The following is a 17,445-nucleotide window of genomic DNA, read 5'->3' as shown; positions in this document are numbered from 1 at the left end:
CTGAGGGCTGTAGGCCACCTCCAGCCTCAGAAACAAGATGCCTCTAATTACCAGTTGCAGTGGTGTAGCAGCGGGAGAGAGGGCATGCCCTCAGCTCTTGCCTGTGGGCTTTCCAGAGGTATCTGGTGGGCCACTGTGTGAAACAGGATGCCGGACTAGATAGGCCTTGGGCCTGATCCAGCAGGGCTTTTTAAAAGAACCTATAAAGCCCTAAACTACTTGGGCCAGGGCATTTAAGATAATATCTTCTTCACTATGAGCCCCATCACCCATTGAGATCATCTGAAGAGGTTTGTCTGCAGTTGTGATCAGCACGCTTGGAGCTACACAGGGATGGACCTTCTCTGTTGCTGCCCTGAGACTCTGGAAAGCGCTCCCTGCTGAGATAAGAGCCTCCCCATCTCTGACAACTTTTTAAAATTCTCTAAAGACACATTGATTCACCCAAGCTTTTTAAGCAGACTTGTGGTTTTAAATTGTTCTAAAATTTTAATTTATGTTTTAATTTGTTTCATATCATTGTAAACCGCCCAGAGATGGATGTTTGGGATGATGTACAAATATAAGAAAGAAAGAAAAGAAAGCAACCATAGAAGCACTATACAGCATAAGTAATCAAGGCAAAACAGGATGCTTAATTTGAAAAGAGAGATAGTCACTCTAGATCAAGCCTTCTCAGGAAGTCATGCCCTTTAATCCAAAAACACATCCCTCTATTAATCCCAAGCGTCTGGAAGACAGCTATGGCTAGCCAGTAAAGAAAGAAGATAGAAAAAGGACACTTCCTGTGTGGTGTAAGTTAAGACTTGGTGCTTTCCCCAAGCTCCTTTTGACCAAACGTCACCCGCACATGCCTCTGCTGTGCACTAGCTCCGACTTCTCGCTTTGGCACACCTTCCCAACTCTTGCCCTGTAAGCCAACTCATGGTGGAGGCGCACCCTCTGCCTCCACTCAGTCTGGCCATAGATTTGTTCCCACCACTGTTTCTCCCTGTCATTTCCCTCCCTTCTTGCAAACTCCAGCTCCCGCTGAACTCCTCCTCATATTCACTCTCGCTCTCTTGCTCTTGCCACGCCCACCCCTTTTAAGCAACCCCTGCTTACCTTTCTCAAAGGCATTCCGGATCTCTGCCACTTGTGCTTGGGATCCTGGCACCCGGAAAATACCTTCATGCTGTAGCCCTGGAGAAAAGAACATGACCATCAGCTGCTTGAGACGGAGTCAGACTGGTGGTCTTGCTGGTCACTACTGTCTGCACTGACTGGCAGAAGCTCTCCAGAGTTTCAGGCCGGGGTCTTTCCGAGAGCAACCTGGCGATACAAGGCACCCAACTGGAACCCTTTGGCATGCAGACCAGGTGGTGCTCTAAGCAAAGAGCTGTGGCCCCTCCCTCCCTCCCAGGGCCAGTCACATTTTTCTAAATGAGCCATGTCCCTTACTCCTATAAACTCACAACGAGGGCCCAAAGCTGGCCCAAAGGAAGGGCATTTGGAGGGAGAAGAGGAGGGGGTGGTTAGCACAGATCTTACCATGCAGGTTGATGAAGCGGATGCAGCTCTCCACCACCAGGGGGACAGCTTGGCCTGAGCTCTGGAGTTATGGGAAGGAAAGCAGAATGTCACAGCACAGCATCCTCACAGCACATCCAGGGCTGTGTGCATGCTGCAGTTTCTTGGCACACACTTTAAAAAGCACAGAATGTAGGAAGGTGCAGCATTTAACTTCCTGAGAATTTCAGCTTTCGGTTTCTTTCATTTTTAAAGCAAACCCTGCCACCCCCACTGGCAAATATATGAGAAAGCTGTTGTAGCGGAGTGGTTAAGCAAATGAGCTGAGACTAAGGAGGTTGCTGGTTCAAATCTCATCTCAGCCATGAAGTCAGTAGGCAGCTTTAGGCAAGCCACTTCTCTCTTAGCTTTTGCACCTCCCATGTGCGATTTGGGGCTAATAAAACTGCCCTACCTTACAGGGCAACTCCATAGAGTTGCTCACAAACTTACAAGCATTAGAAATGTTTGTAAAAGCCAATATTAAGCATTTATATCGCACTTTCAATGCTCAAAAAACTTTGTGTGCGTGCACAAACACACGTACATACACACCCCTCTTTGAGCATTAAAGTGCCATAAAAATGCTAAACATTAGCATTTCTATAGCACATATTACATGCTTGTAAGTTTGTGGGCAATCCCTGCTGAAATCTGAGTTCCTAAATCTGGCTGTAAAAGGCTGAGGACGGATAATAGTTTTTAACAGAGTTGAAAGTGATTTGAGAGAGGCTGTGCTTTCCACAGAGTGGGTACACACACACACACACACCCCTTCATCCCATTGTTTCTAGTCAAATGGATTTGGAGATTTTAGAAACATTACAAATACTGTTTCCCAAAGGCAAAAGTAGGAGGAGTATACATAGCATAAACAGCAATCTCTCTTTCAAACAACCTTCAACTCTCTGACTTCTCTCATCCCCAAAAACAACCCAAATGAAAAACTAGCATCTGTTTCCAGCCCAGGATTCCCCATGGCTAAGGAAGCAAGCTTAAGTGTCTTTCGTAGCTCCTTTCTCCTCTACATGAGTGGCAAAATAAGATGATAAAATATACATAGTTTCCCTCCATTTTAATTATCTTTACAGGTGGAATGATTCCATGTTACTTCAAGGCAGCATTTTAATTTTGTTTAACCAGGAGTACACACAGCCCTGATCATCCCCACCTAGCAGGACAGCTTTGCTTCTTTCCAGAATTGAATAGTAAAACACAAAGGAACACAGCAAGCTACTCTCTCCTCCAGATAACCACCAGACTCCATTTTTAATACCCACAGGACAATGAATAAACATGGGGGGGGAGCGGGGAATTAGAGAGAAAGCATGGCCTTTCCTCGTAAGCAAGCATCATGCTCTTATAGACATGCAAAGGATAAATACCATGTAAGTGTAAGCAGAATCTTTCATAAACATGCCCTCCCCCACCAAAGAACCTTGGGTTCCATTGCCGCCTACGGAAGCTTTCCTTCCAAGGAACACAGCAGGCAAAAGGGAGCCAGATCCAGATTGGGACCAAAGTGGGGAGAAAGAGTTAAAGCCTCCCTCCCCTCATCCAGACTAGTCCCCAATCTGGCTGCTATTTACAAAAGATACGCAACACACAGTAAACAGTGTGTATAATCCTACCCTGATGCATCTCTGAATGAGTTAGGAAAACCCTTTTCATTCAGAGCTAAAAATCAAATGATTATCAAAATCATGTTGATAATTTTGATTTTCAAACTAGTTGAAAATCAAAGAAACAGTGTTGTGACCGAGAAATTCCACTAAATGTTGCCAGAGTGAACTCAATTCTCCTGTATTATGGGGCTCAAGAGGTGTCCAGGATTAGGTCAGGGGAATTTAGGGGGTTACAATGTGGCCTGCAGCACCCATGCAAATTATTGGAAGCAATGACTTGGTTCAGATGGCACCTGGAACATAGTTTAATCCTGGTTCAGTGCAACTTTCAGGAGCTCAGCTCATACATGAGCAGATTAAGTTTTAAACCTGTTTTCTGTTTAGAAGAAACTGGGATTTGCTGTGACATTTGATCCCAGGAAATCCTGATTTGCTCTAACCAAGCTTCTGAACAAGCCAGGATATGAATCCTAATCTCATGCCCTGGCTTGTGCAGAAGCTCTGGTTAAAACCAGATTTCCCGGGTTCAAATGTCATAGCAAATCCCAGCTTGTTCTAAACAGAAAAATGAAGTTTAAAAAACTCCCCTGGTGTGCAAAGGGAACACCATACAATACTGTGACTTATGAATGTCAAGTGGTAGCGGGATTAAACCATGATCCGCAATATCTGACCTGGACTAATACCTTTAATATTTGCATTGACTTATAAAAATAGACAAAGGGGCAGACACATTCTTGGCTGTTAAATGAATGCCACAGTAGAGTGAGTGAATGAGTGAGTGTACCTACTTCCTAACTTCCTCTCGCTTCTCTTTCTGGTGACGTCTACATGACATGATGTTATCATGTTCTGTTTTCCCCTGCCCTGCATGCAATAATAATAAAAGTAATAGTAGTAGTACAAATGTGAAATGTATGCTGTAAAACTAAATGTTGGGGAAATGAGACACGTGGCATGGCTGCAGCTCTCTGGCTCTTGCAGCGTTATCTAGTTCTGCCCTCAGTTACAGCAAGAATACAAATTGCAGTGAAATATGAACATTCACAAACGAATGCTAACAATTCCAGATTAGTTTGGTGCATGCCCATTAATGAAGTGGTGGATCTCTTATATTAAGCAGGAGGAGAGCAACTGGCCCTATCCAACCCCAGCACAGCATCCTTTCAGTGGCTGTTGCTGGTGTCTATCTTATGTTTCTTTTTAGATTGTGAGCCCTTTTGCGTGAGGGAACCATCTTATTTATTTTTCTATGTAAACTGCTTTGAGAACTTTTGTTGAGAAGTAAGTAATAGTAGTAGTACAAATGTGAATATGATGAATATTTATATACCATAGTACCGTAGTAGTAATATAAAGGGGGTGGCAATTTTAACAAGAAAGGGACACATAGGGGTGCTACATACTCCCCCATATCACAGCTTGCTTCATTGCAGTCTGTCCACCAATGTCACTTTTCTTTCAGTCGGGCTCTGATAAAAGAAGTGAACCTCAGGGGCGGGGGGGGCACCGATGGGGAGGGGCTGCCGAGAAGTAAGTAGCAGACAGATCCCACACTCCTCATCCATCTTCCCCTTTTAATCTTAAAACTGGCCCCTCTCTGTTTAATACACAATGGGATAGGCCTGATATAAACACAAAGGGCCTGCAGCCATCACGGGCAGTTTTGTGCCCAAGGACACTCACAGAATTTCAGATAGTCAGAGTGAACTATACCTAATTTCTTTTTGATATTATTATGATTATTGGACTGTTACTTATGTAAGAAATTTCAGTTAATTAGCCATACCCATCTTAATTAATTAGGACTGGCCCAAGGTGCCTCAACACTTACACAGCCGAGCCACAAGCTCTGAAAGTGAGCTTGTGGGGGGAACGGGACACCCCTTACCTGCACAGGCAACAGCAGTACTCTTCTCAGCGATTCCCTGAGGCCTCCCCGTGCACCACCATGTCATGATGCAGAATTGCAATGAGGGGGTTCTGGGTTGTTGTTGTTATTTTAAAAGGTTTAAGATGAGACCATAGCTCAGTAGCAAAGCATCTGCTTTACATGCAGAAGGTCTCAGATTTCCTGGCATCTCCAGGTCAGGCTGGAGAAGACTCCTGCCTAAAACCTTGGCAAGCCTCTGCCAATCAAAGTAGACAATACTGAGTAGGTTTGAGCCCGAAATGTTTCGGAGACCATTATAGAGGCCTCCGAAACATTTTGGCCACCGGACCGTTTCGGCGTTCCGGGCACATCCCTAATACTGAGCTAGGTGGACTCAGTATAAGGCAGCTTCCTATGTTCCTAAAAGATGGTTGCTGGTGGAAGCCACCACTCCCCCCCCCCACCCAGAACACCATGATACTGTGTTACAAAGAGGGGGCTTGGAGCAGAGGAGCAGGGGAGGTGACTGGCAGCCTCCTTTGCCATAATGCTTAAAAGTACTTATTATGGGGTTTTTTAAAAAATGTATATTGCATTGTGGAGGGGGAAGGGAGCCATAAAAATGTGTTGTAAATATTTATACATGTCTTTATTTTGTACTTCAAGAACACTCGATAGCAGCAAAACATGGGCAGCAATGGTGAAAAGAGGTGGGCAAAAAGTGTAAGGACTTTCAGAGGGCCCTTTTCCTCCCAAACCACTCCAGGTTTGGGCCAAACGTTTTTTTGGAGAACTTCTGGCTCAATTTAGTTTTAATCTGTTGGACAATAAAATTTGCACAGAGCTCCACTTAAATAAAAACAGTCGTTCTGAAGGGAAACAGAGCACCCCCCTCTTGGTTTTTAGAATAAATCTCACAGCAGGCCTCATCTTAGAAGAGGCAAAAAGGAATACCACTTCTAGGATCATGCCTGCACCTGCACCTGCAAATTAATTCCAATATATCTGCTTCCCAATTAATAAAGCACAACTATATAACTGATCAATATTTATTTAAAAAGTCAATCAAATGGATTAAATGCTTTAGCTTTAAGTTTTCCCAGTGTTTTTGAGGCCATTCACACAAGCAGCCCTACCTGGGCTTGTGCAGCCCTATCAAGGCAGGGCTGCTTGTGTGAAGCGCTGGGATCGAGGCCGATTCTAGCACTGCCCCACCAGGTAGCCCAGGAATTTCCCCCAGGCTATTACTGGGCTAGAAGGGCATGACTGCACCCTTTCACCCTGGTCCCTGGCCGGCCGTGTGTGTGCTTGGCTGCAGGCAGCCCAAACGCACACAGAGCCGGGGCTTTGGAATGCACTCCCTGTCAAAATAAGAGCTTCTCCATCTCCGATTGTTTTTTTAAAAGACCCTTAAGACACACTGTTTTCCCAGGCTTTTAAATAGAATTAATTTTAAACGGTTTGTTTTGTTCTGTGACAGTTTTGTTTGTTTTATATTGTAACTTGGATTGTGTACACCGCCTAAAGGTAAAAGGTAAAGTGAGCCGTCAAGTCGGTGTTGACTCCTGGCACCCACAGAGCCCTGTGGTTGTCTTTGGTAGAATACAGGAGGGGTTGACCATTGCCTCCTCCCGCGCAGTGCGAGATGATGCCTTTCAGCATCTTCCTATATCGCTGCTGCCCGATATAGTACCAGCGGGGATTCGAATCGGCAACCTTCTGCTTGTTAGTCAAGCATTTCCCCACTGTACCACCTAAGGTGGCTAGAGAAGTATATATCAAGCGGTATATGAATATTAATAAATAAGAGCGCCCTGCTCCGAAGCTCCCATTGCCTCCCCCCGCCAGCATTTTTGGTTCTGTGAATGACCTTATTGTCTACTTGACAGCAATGAGAATTTAGTGTCAAATTCAAGTGAAACTGACATTTCTTGATGAAAAACTACAGGTGTTGCCTCTCATCACTTGCTAGGTGGGGAATTTAGCCTCCAGCCCATTTTAGTTTGACAGTCCTGGAGTCATCCCTAAACGATCAGCTTTTAGCACAAGGATGACTTAAGGCCCTACCTAACAGGCATTTTTATCTAGAGCAGGCCTGCTCAACTTCGGCCCTCTTGCAGATGTTGGCCTACAACTTCCCTAATCCCTGGCTATTGGCCCCTGTGACTGGGGATTATGGGAGTTGTAGTTCAAAAACAGCTGGAGGGCCTAAATTGAGCAGGCCTGATCTAGAGCATAATTCGGCAGCAGCAAATTCTGGACAGTTTTCATTCAAAACGTGTATGGGTCTTGACTTCATCAGTGGCAGAAGAAATACTCCAAGAGAGCACTGGGCACGCACAATGAGTGCAGGCTTCTTAGAACCAGTTAAGTGTGTACGTGAAATCAAATTGATGCCTTTTAGTGGATGCTTGTGGGACCACCGTGCCAAGGACATGTGCATGCATTCACCAATCATAATGACAGTACTGCAAGAGCTCCCTGTTACAATTAAACCACCAAAAGAGCAGACTGGAAACAACATGTGCAAAGGCAAACAAGCAGCGTGGGGCATTCACACATGTACACAGAGGGATACAACACCAAAACCTCACACAGAATGGTGTGCAAAGCATGCATGCATGCCAAAGCCACACTTTATATTCCCACAAACACTTCTACACACCAACATTCACATGGATATTGAGGCAAAACTCCATCCCACAGCGACATCCCAAAAGCCAGCTAAGCATCCTCTTTGTGCCCCCACATGGCAGGTGTGATCTGCTCTCCACCCACCAAGGCTTGCCCCAGTTGTGTACCTGCTTCCGTGCCAGCAGCCTCCGCCTCCTTGGGGCAGCACGGACAGGAGAGACAGAATCAGCAAGCACATTACAGGCAGAGGGAGCAGCGGGTGCAATCAGGAAGAGCCAGAGGCAAAAGCAGGGCCAGGGAGGCACAACGCTCTTGTATTAGGCAGAGGGCAAGAAAGCAGGGCTAGAGGAAGCTGGGCAGGAGGGCATAGCTCAGGGCAGCAGCCAGTACCTCCACAAAGGCCTGTAGGTCACCCTCGAAGAGCTTGTGATGGTAGCACGAGGGAGGGCGGGAACGCCGGATGCGCTGGGACTGTGGCCTGGAACCAGTTTTTGTGTAGTGTGGGGAGGAAGGAAGAGATCAGAAGCCCTATTCACATGTTATGCTCAACACTTGTACAGTGAGTGTACAGTGTACACAGGTACAGCTATTCATACATTAGGTTGAACACAGGTACAACAGTACACTTCCTATCTGTACCTTGCGTTTGAGGTGTGTGAACCCAGGTTCACTTTTAAAATGAATGCAGGTACAGTCCTCCACACAACAGCATGTATGGGTGTTCAGACATCTGTATACTCATACAATATCGTGTCTGAATAGGGCTAATGTCTCCCCCAGAACCAGGACTGGACCCTTTCTCAGAGTTCTGCTCTGTCCCTCAACCCCAGAACAGGTCAGAGGAAGTCTTCACTGCTCAATTGTGCAGAAGGGGAAGGATAATATACAGAGCTCCCATCTCTTCCTCCCCACCACTTGGTTGTGGATATCCACCATTTTCTTGACCCATCACTATCTGCTTTTACCTGGCTAGTTCTTGATCCACTGCAGCACCTGGGAGAAGAAGAAAATTGAAGACAAGAATGTTACCATTTGAAGCACTGTCTTCATGGCAGCGTGGTGTAGTGGTTAGAGTGCTGGACTAGGACCAGGGAGACCCGAGTTCAAATCCCCATTGAGCCATGAGACTAGCTGGGTGACTCTGGGCCAGTCACTTCTCTCTCAGCCTCACCTACTTCACAGGGTTGTTGTGAGGAGAAACTCAAGTATGTAGTACACCACTCTTGGCTCCTTGGAGGAAGAGCGGGATATAAATGTAATAATAATAATAATAATAATAATAATAATAATAATAATAATAATAATAATATCACAAAATACAAAGATCTACAAATTGAAATTGAAAGGCTGTGGCAGAAAAAGACCCAAATAATCCCAGTGGTAATTGGCACCCTAGGTGCAATTCCAAAACAACTTGAAGAGCACCTCAACACTATAGGGGCCACAGAAATCACCACCAGCCAATTACAAAAAGCAACTTTACTGGGAACAGCCTATATTTTGCAATGATATCTATAATAACCAACAGTATTGATGATAAAATTCAGCCATCCCAGGTCCTTGGGAAGGACTCGATGTCTGGATAAAACAAACCAGTCAATAACACCTGTCTGACTGTGTAAACAAGAAATAATAAAAATAAAATAATAATAATAATGGCAGTGATATGCAAGGTCATCAGCTGTCTAATGCCTATGTCTCAATTTAGCATAGGAACATAGGAAACTGCCATATACTGCGTCAGACCATTGGTCTATCTAGCTCAGTATTGTCTTCACAGACTGGCAGCGGATTCTCCAAAGTTGCAAGCAGGGATCTCTCTCAGCCCTGTCTTGAAGATGCTGCCAGGCAGGGAACTTGGAACCTCAGCTGCTCTTCTCAGAGCGGCTCCATCTCCTGAGGGGAATATCTTACAGTGCTCACACATCAAGTCTCCCATTCATACGCAACCAGGGCAGACCCTGCTTAGATATGGGGACAAGTCATGCTTGCTACCACAAGACCAGCTCTCCTCGGGGGGGCGGGGGGGAGAGAGATGGGGGAGGGCCTATACATCTCTTAACAGAATATTTTCAGCAGCTCACTAAAACTAAAATTCCCAGGATCCTTTGAGGTGAAAATATGGCAGTTAAACAAATATAAAAATGGGGAATATCTTGAGTTTCACACCACCATCAATTCTGCTCCTGCTTCTAGCTAAGGGTACAACTGGATGGGTAAGATACTCCTCCCATTCTCACCCTTCTCTATCGCCTCCTTCATCTGATCATGCTTTGCTTGCAGCTTGGTTTGAATGCTCCGGCCAGAGAGATATTCTTTGAATTTCTGCACAAGAGACACCAAGAAGTCTGTTACCACAAAAGGAAACAGGAAGAGCCCAGGCTGAGATATAAAAGAGGTGCTGGGATTGCAGCTCTGTCATCAAAAAGTTCTTTCCTGAGACCACTGAGGAGAAAAGGAACTCATCAGAGACAGCCTTGCCATGAGGAAAGTTGGGGCATGTACCACAGGTAACAGATCTGGAGCATAGTTAAAGGCAGTGCATGAGGGAGATTATGCCCATAGGCACAATCCACTGGGGAATTCTTCAGAACAAGCTCAACTTTAAATTAAAGGGACATATGCAAAGGGCTGGGCAGGAAAACTTCCTAGTAGATTTCTATTATTGTCTCCCCACCACTGTTAATGGAAATTGGGAAGGCTTTTACTTCCCCTGCCAACATAAATATTGGGAGGTGTTTTTTAAACCATTACCTCTGGGGAATCAAGAATCACAAGTAGGGGAAGTTAGGATGGCATGAAGTGGAACCCACCACTTTCTTTGGTAGGTTTTGCTCATCCTCGGGGCCTGAAATGGTTGGCTAGGGTAAGTGTCAGGACGGGGTCTATCCCTGGGTCAGATCTAGGGTCTTGAGTCTTTCCCTTTAAGTGGCAACTTGGCTCTCTTGGTTAGTTATCTGGAACTCCCTGTTTTGCAAACCTCCTTTCTGCTGTGTGCTACGCTCCACTGGAACACCCTGTGGTCTGTATCACAGAGGTGATGTGTGGGTGGCTAATGAGACAAGGCTGTTTTTGGTCAGGGTGCTGCATGTATATGACATAATCTGTGAAGGGCGTTTCAGACTCTGCAGTTCAAAAAAAACAGCAACTGTACCATGATGTAGAAGCTCTCCGTCTCCTGCTGATTAGCCCGGCGTTTTGCCAATGCCTGTTTCCCGCCAGCATCGGAGCCCGTGGACTTGAGAGACTCCGTGGACTGACAACCCTGAAAGGCATCCAGTGCCTCAGGCTCCTCTGCAGCCAACAGGTCAACCAGGCTTTGCAGGGTGGCCTTCAGAGTTTTGTTAACCTGTGAAAGGAAGCAGCACATTCTACAGCAAGAGTCCCCTGTAACAGGAAGTACTGAGTTGCCTTCATTCTGAAGGAGCCCAGTTTTTCCCTTCTAACATGAATTCAAAGACTAAGAAGGGCATAGGCAGGGATGAATCGATGGGGAGGCGGGAGGGAGGTTCTTAACTCTTCCCCTGCCCAGCAGTTCTCCTTGGCACTTGTCCACTCCTCAGCCCCCTGCTAAAAAGAGTTTTTCCCTCATGAGAACAGGAAGGGTTAAGCACCTTTCCCTCACTGATCCTCTCCTTCAAGGACTGATCAAGGGGGTTCTCTCGGAACACGTGGGGATTGGACCATGTGTTTGTCACAACATCATCAACTGAGCTCTATGCACCTCTTAATTATAATAGCCATTCCTAGGTTCTGTCACTGTTTCGTGTGGCTGAGCAGCAACAGCATTCAGGGCAAGGCTATGAAAACAGAAGCAGGTTCTCAGCAGCTCTCATGGAGCTTTCCCAGACAGCAGACCTTACAGCGAGTTCAAAGTGAAAAACACACACACAAAAGTTTGAGTTTGCCCCAAAAAACCAATGCAAAAAGTGGATTTTTTTTTACCCTGGGTATAAATTGAGCTACACTATAATGCACAATGAAAATCCCAAATCGTGTGTGAAGTGTTCCCCGATAGCTCAAATGGAATTTGGGTTAAATTGAGCTGGTATGTGAACACGCACCCTCCATTCTGGAAGAGATGCGAATTAAAAGATGGGTGTGAAAAACTTCATTGAGTTCTGTGGGTCATAATAAACAGTTTGCAGTGTCAGACATTTGATTCATCTCCATCTCAAAGGGCACCACAAATGTTCATTTAAAGAGAGAGAGAAACCCAAATAAATGGGAGTTTCCCTAAATACTTTGCCAAAACAGCTACGGCCCTAGGGCTGTGGTTTTCTTCCTTGGAGGCAGGGCCGTCCTTAGGGCATGGCAAGCAGGGTGACCACCCTGGGCCCTGCTCTTTTAAGCCCCATTAGAATGAACTGGAAGGGGGCCCCGCACTGGCTGATTGGCCCCAGGCCCCACACCCTGCTGCCAGGGCTCTCTAAGGACAGCCCTGTTGGGAGAGATGGGTTGCAGCCTACCAGCCCCCTTTTTCTTCTGCCTGGTGACCAGGGGCGTAACTACCATTAGGCAAGGGGAGGCAGTCGTCTTGGGGCCCCACTGCCTCGAGGGGCCCCCCAGAGGCACATCACATGACTCCCCACCCACCCATGTTGCACCCCCTATGAATTATGTTGGGTCTCTTGGAGATCGGCAGGAGCAGAGAGTAAAAAAATAGATTCAATGTGAACTAGATATTCACCATATTCATAATGGGGATGTGAGTGTGAGTGCACAATCTACTGTGAAGTGTGTTTGTGTGTGTATATCAGCGAGGGGCCCATTTTAAAATCTTGTCTCTGGGTCCCCTCCAACCTTGCTACGCCCCTGCTGGTGACTGAGGCGAGATTACCCTTCTTCCCCTCATTTCTGCAGCTATAGAGCAGTCAGCTGTTGAGAAGGAGCAGAACCTGCTCTTTTCTTCAGATACTGGGACAACAAGAAGCAGATTCCCCAACCCAATGGTGCCCCAAAGTGCATCCCTTTACTTTCTCCCATGCAAGTAAGCAGCTGCCATTCACTCTTGTGAGGAAAAGTGAAGTACTGCACTTACTGAAGGCAAAACCACAAAGAGGCATTGGCTCCCTAGCTCCCTACCACTTAACCAAAGGGACACTAGTAATGAAGGGGTTTTTTTGTGGTATGAGTGTGTGCGTGCGTGCGTGCGTGCGTGTGCGTGCATGCGTGCACGCGCCCAAGGACCCCTCTGTCAGATCAACTTCAACCCTAAAGTTGCTTCTTTGCCCTAACCTCATTAAGGACTAGTTTTCACTGGGCTTAGCCTGCAGCCTGTTTTCAATGACAGGCTTCAGCTCTGGCCCATGAGAAGTTAAAATAATAGCAAAAATGCTCCTCAGCATGTATAGAGTGTTTCCCGTTCACTACTGTGTAACTCCTGCACATCAGAGACAGCAGACATGCATCTGTGTTGTACCACTTCAGAATGCAAGCCAGATGGATATATGTGTTTGAAGGCTCCTATTTGCAAAACATTCCCTGTACACAGAAAGCCAGCATTTACATAGGAACGTAAGATCAGCCCTGCTGGATCAGGTCCAGGCCCAGCATCCTGTTTCACACAGTGGACCACGAGATGCCTCTGGGAAGCCCACAAGCAAGGGCATGCCCTCTCTTTTGCTGTTGTTCCCCTGCAACTGGTATTGAGAAAAATCATGCCTCTGAGGCTGGAGGTGGCCCATAGCCACCAGACTAGTAGCCATTGATAGACCTGTCCTCTGTGAATTTGTCTAAGCCCCCTTTAAAGCCTTCCAAACTAGTGGTCATATGCAGGAGAAGACCAGCTAAGAATTCTTCTCCTTGACATACTAATTTTCTAAGTAGGAGCAGCTTTCTGTCTAGAGGTGCATTCCATTGGGTGAGTCTCTCATCTACCGTCTGAAGTGGTACAAATCGAGCCACAGATCTACTACCTCGGTGAGATCATGGCTTAATTCTTGTACAATATTAAGAGCCTCTCTCACCCGTGGTATCCATGACAACCTTTGTAACTGGCCAGTAGGCCCAACCTACCACTTGGAAATGTCTGGGCTAAAGGATGCTGGAGGAAGGGGAGAGACTTTGCTTAGCTTTCTGCTGATACCTACCTCATCCGTCTCCAGGGTGATGGCATTGAGGCGGGACTGAATATGCTGGAAACGAGAGACGAGTTCATTTCTCAAGGGACCTTCGGCTCGGACTTCAGACACCTAAAGATGGGATGAGGAAGATAAGGACAGGGTAAGTGCCAGGCTGAGTGGGAAAGCATGGATTCCCTGGGGAGCCAGGAATGAGCAGCCCCTCACCTCATCACTCTCATGAGGCTGGTAGTCAAAGGACAGAGGAGGACAGTAGGCTGCAGGGTTGGTCTCCATCAATCTGAACCTGTCCCCCAGTGGGTCCAGAGCATCAACTGCCCCTTCAATGCTGCACAGACCCTGTTGCCAAGATGCCTGAGCCCGGGATTCTGCTGCAAGGTATGTCCTTAGCACCTTGCCGAGGGACAGGTGGAAGCCGAGATCGAAACACTGGGGACAATGAAGGAGAGACACACAAACACACCATTAATTCTCAAACCATAGTTCTGCTGCTATCCCACTGGACTTCCCACTGAAGATATCTGGTGTTCTAGGATTACCAGCCTTCTGACCATGAGAATAACCAAGACTCTAAAGAGTCCAGATTCTGCTAAGATGTCCCCCTCTCCTCCCCGCATTTTGCAGGTCGCATGTAGGTTAATTTGCGTTATGTTGCCGATTCCATAAAGTGTGGTGTTTTCATGACAGACTCCACTTCTGACAGGCTTCTGTGCCTTTAACCAATGCAAAGCAGAGAAAAACCCAACAGGTGCAGTCTTCCTCCATTATATGACAGAGAGAAATACAGCAGCTATTAAAGGGCATAGAAGCCTCTGTCAGAAATGGAGTCTACCACAAAAGCACACTTTACGGAATGGTTGACATAATACAAATTAAGCCACATGCAGATTGGCTGGCAAAATTTGGAAAGGATGGGGGAGAGTTTAGCGGAACCTGGAATCTCTGGGGTCCTGGTTGTTTCTTCTCAGGGTCAGGAGGTTGGGAAACCTAAACACTGGATGAAAATAATAGGATGGGGCAGGCACCACAAGAAAAAGTAGTGAACATTTAGCAAAATGTCCAAGACCCACCTTTTAACTAAGCCCCACCTATGCACCCATCTACTCTCTTTTCAACCCACTGGCAGAAACTGCACACGCTTTTTTGGGGTGGGGGGGTGGGATTCTCTGCACTGATGAGGACTAGAAAATTGTTGTTTTAAAATGTTCTATTTAGTTCTATGAAAGGCAATAGCAGTCATGGCGGGGGGCACAAGCTGCAGCCCAGTCCGGCTCTCCTCTCCCTGTCCCGGCTGCCTCGCTCTGACTCGCCTTCCCCGCTACTGTGTTAACCCAAGGCATGCGGGGACTGATCTGTTGCCTTGTTCCCCTTTCTGGGAGCTGACCAGCTAATGCACCCGGGATTAACACAGCAGCAGGGGAGGGGAGAGGAGAGTGGGAATGCACTACGCCTGCAGCTCATTTTCCATCCATCCCACCCATACAGACTGCTACTGATGAAACAGGGGAGGGGTGTGCCTAGTGGGGTCTAACAGAATTCTCAACATTCTCACCCAACTAAACTTTCCAGGATTCTTTGAAGGCAGCCCTGATAGTTACCAATATATATCTGCCGCTTAGAAATGATGTAAGGTATGAGAGAGAGTCACACAGAGAGCCCAACTGACCATGTGGTCCTGATTCTTGTGCTGCTGGTTTACTTTCACCTTCCTCATAGGGGGTGGGGTGGGGTGGGAAAATGGGGAATGGACTCACTTCCAGCAGATTAGCAACGTCGCGTAAGTAATAGTTGCTGATGGCGGCATTCGCAGCGTGCAGGCTCAACAGGTAGTCATTCCGGGCCTTGGCACATTTCAGCTTGCTCTCCAGAAACTTTGCCTGTCTCTGCAGGGGTTGGAAAATAATGAGGATCAAACTACACCTAGAGTCTTAGAAAAGATCGAGCTCTCACAAACAGTGGCCACAATCTTCCTCAGCGGGCTACCCACATACGAGTCTCAAACAGCAGTGGTAGTGTAAGAAGTATTCAGTGAGGAAGGAAGTCATCCCACACTATTTTTGGTGGTGGGAGAGAAGAAAGCTAGCCCAGCTTTCCTTTTCCAATTACCCTCTCTAACATCCTTCGCCTCAAAATCTATTGCAGCCCCTTCCTCTAATGGGTTCCCCATAAATACTGCCTGGTTCCATTGGAGCAGTGCTTTGCAACTTCTCAGAAATGTTTAGGAAAGTTTCAATAAGTAGATCTGCCAATTTGAAGCTTAACTGACTAACTGGCAGGGGCTAATTTGAATGAATGTGATTGAGAGTTAAAGGCCCATTTGTTTATTTCTTTAAGACTAATTTATTTCTGATGTGTAAGAAGGGTTAAGTATTGAAAAGATGACCTCTTAATAAAAAGGCCATCTTCTTAATAGCTTGCTATTTATTAAGTATTAAGAAGATGGCCTTTTCTTCTACCAATTAGTACTATTTTTATTACACTGTATATTGCCTCCCACATCCTTCATCTTCGCAAAAAGGCATCTATACTGATCTTTTCGTGATATGCATATTTACAGAAGACAAATGATGAAGGGGCCAAATATGAAGAATCAAAGCACTTGCTATTTAAAAAAAAGGGAAGCAAAATATATGCAACATAATGGTTAGATCAATACCAACAAGAATCCATCATTTATTAATGAACATAAGAAAAATCCTGCTGGATCAGGCCCAAGGGCCCATCTAGTCCAGCATCCTGCTTCACACAGTGGCCCACCAGATGCCTCTGGGAAACCCACAGGCAGGAGCTGAGGGCATGCCCTCTCTCCTTCTGCTACTCCCCTGTAACTGGTATTTAGAGGCATCTTGCCTCTGAGGCTGGAGGTGGCCTATAGCCCTCCAGTAGCCATCGACAGATCTGTCCTCCATTAATTTATCTAAATCCCTCTTAAAGCCATCCGGTCTGTTGGATGTCACCACATCTTGTGGGAGAGAATTCCATAGGTTGATTATATGGTGTATGAAAAAGTATTTCCTTTTGTAGGTCCTAAATTTCTTGGCAATCAGTTTCATGGGATAACCCCTGGTTCTAGTGTTATGCGAGAGGGAGAAAATTTTCTCTCTATCAACTTTCTCCACACCATACATGACTCTAGGCCCCTGATCATCTTGGCTGCCCTCGTCTGCACCTTTTCCACTTCTACAATGTCCTTCTTAAGATATGGTGACCAGAACTGCAAACAGTACTTCAAATGTGGCCTCATCATAGTTTTGTATAAGGACATTACAATATTAGAAGTTTTGTTTTCAAACCCCTTCCTAATAATTCCAAGCATGAAACTGACATTTTCCACAGCTGCCGCACACTGAGTCAACACTTTCAATGAGCTGTCCACCATGAGCCCAAGATCCCTCTCCTGGTCAGTCACTGACAGCTCAGACCCCATTAGTGTATATGTGAAGTAGGGGTCGTCCCCCCCACCGCCACCAATATGCATCACTTTACACTTGTTAACACTGAACCATATTTGCCCTCTTGTTGCCCACTCCCCAAGTTTGGAGTGGTTCTTTTGGAGCTCCTCACAATCTCTTTTGGCTATCACTACCCTAAGTGAAAAATGAAGATTTAACAAGGTCTCTAATAATAGAATCAAACCTTGCAGATGCTAGCCCCAGCACAGCATCCCGCCAGTGGCTGCTGC

General features: G+C 46.2%; 1 protein-coding gene across 4 annotated transcripts in view; it reads right to left on the bottom strand.

Moving 5' to 3' along the window:
* ARHGAP4 (Rho GTPase activating protein 4) overlaps positions 1-17,445 on the bottom strand; it is a 69,417-nt gene that overhangs the window by 22,148 nt on the left and 29,824 nt on the right. For 3 of the 4 annotated variants that reach the window (XR_008316344.1, XM_053296956.1, XM_053296958.1), the window contains 9 exons: positions 15,518-15,646; positions 13,971-14,192; positions 13,773-13,874; positions 10,835-11,029; positions 9,921-10,005; positions 8,646-8,673; positions 8,071-8,158; positions 1,531-1,591; positions 1,105-1,182 (listed from right to left, as the gene is read on the bottom strand). Coding sequence is in view for 3 of the 4 variants with exons in the window: in XM_053296956.1 (XP_053152931.1) it covers positions 1,105-1,182; positions 1,531-1,591; positions 8,071-8,158; positions 8,646-8,673; positions 9,921-10,005; positions 10,835-11,029; positions 13,773-13,874; positions 13,971-14,192; positions 15,518-15,646 (988 nt within the window). In the remaining variant the exon portion in view is untranslated. Of the gene's footprint in view, positions 1-1,104; positions 1,183-1,530; positions 1,592-7,847; positions 7,876-8,070; positions 8,159-8,645; positions 8,674-9,920; positions 10,006-10,834; positions 11,030-13,772; positions 13,875-13,970; positions 14,193-15,517; positions 15,647-17,445 lie in introns of all 4 variants that reach the window. The other variant, XM_053296957.1, reaches the window with a different exon arrangement.

This window comes from Hemicordylus capensis, chromosome 2 (assembly GCF_027244095.1).
Source record: "Hemicordylus capensis ecotype Gifberg chromosome 2, rHemCap1.1.pri, whole genome shotgun sequence".
Lineage (NCBI taxonomy): Eukaryota > Metazoa > Chordata > Lepidosauria > Squamata > Cordylidae > Hemicordylus > Hemicordylus capensis.
The sequence above is the reverse complement of the archived record's forward strand: the minus strand, read 5'-3'. Positions and strand labels throughout refer to the sequence as shown.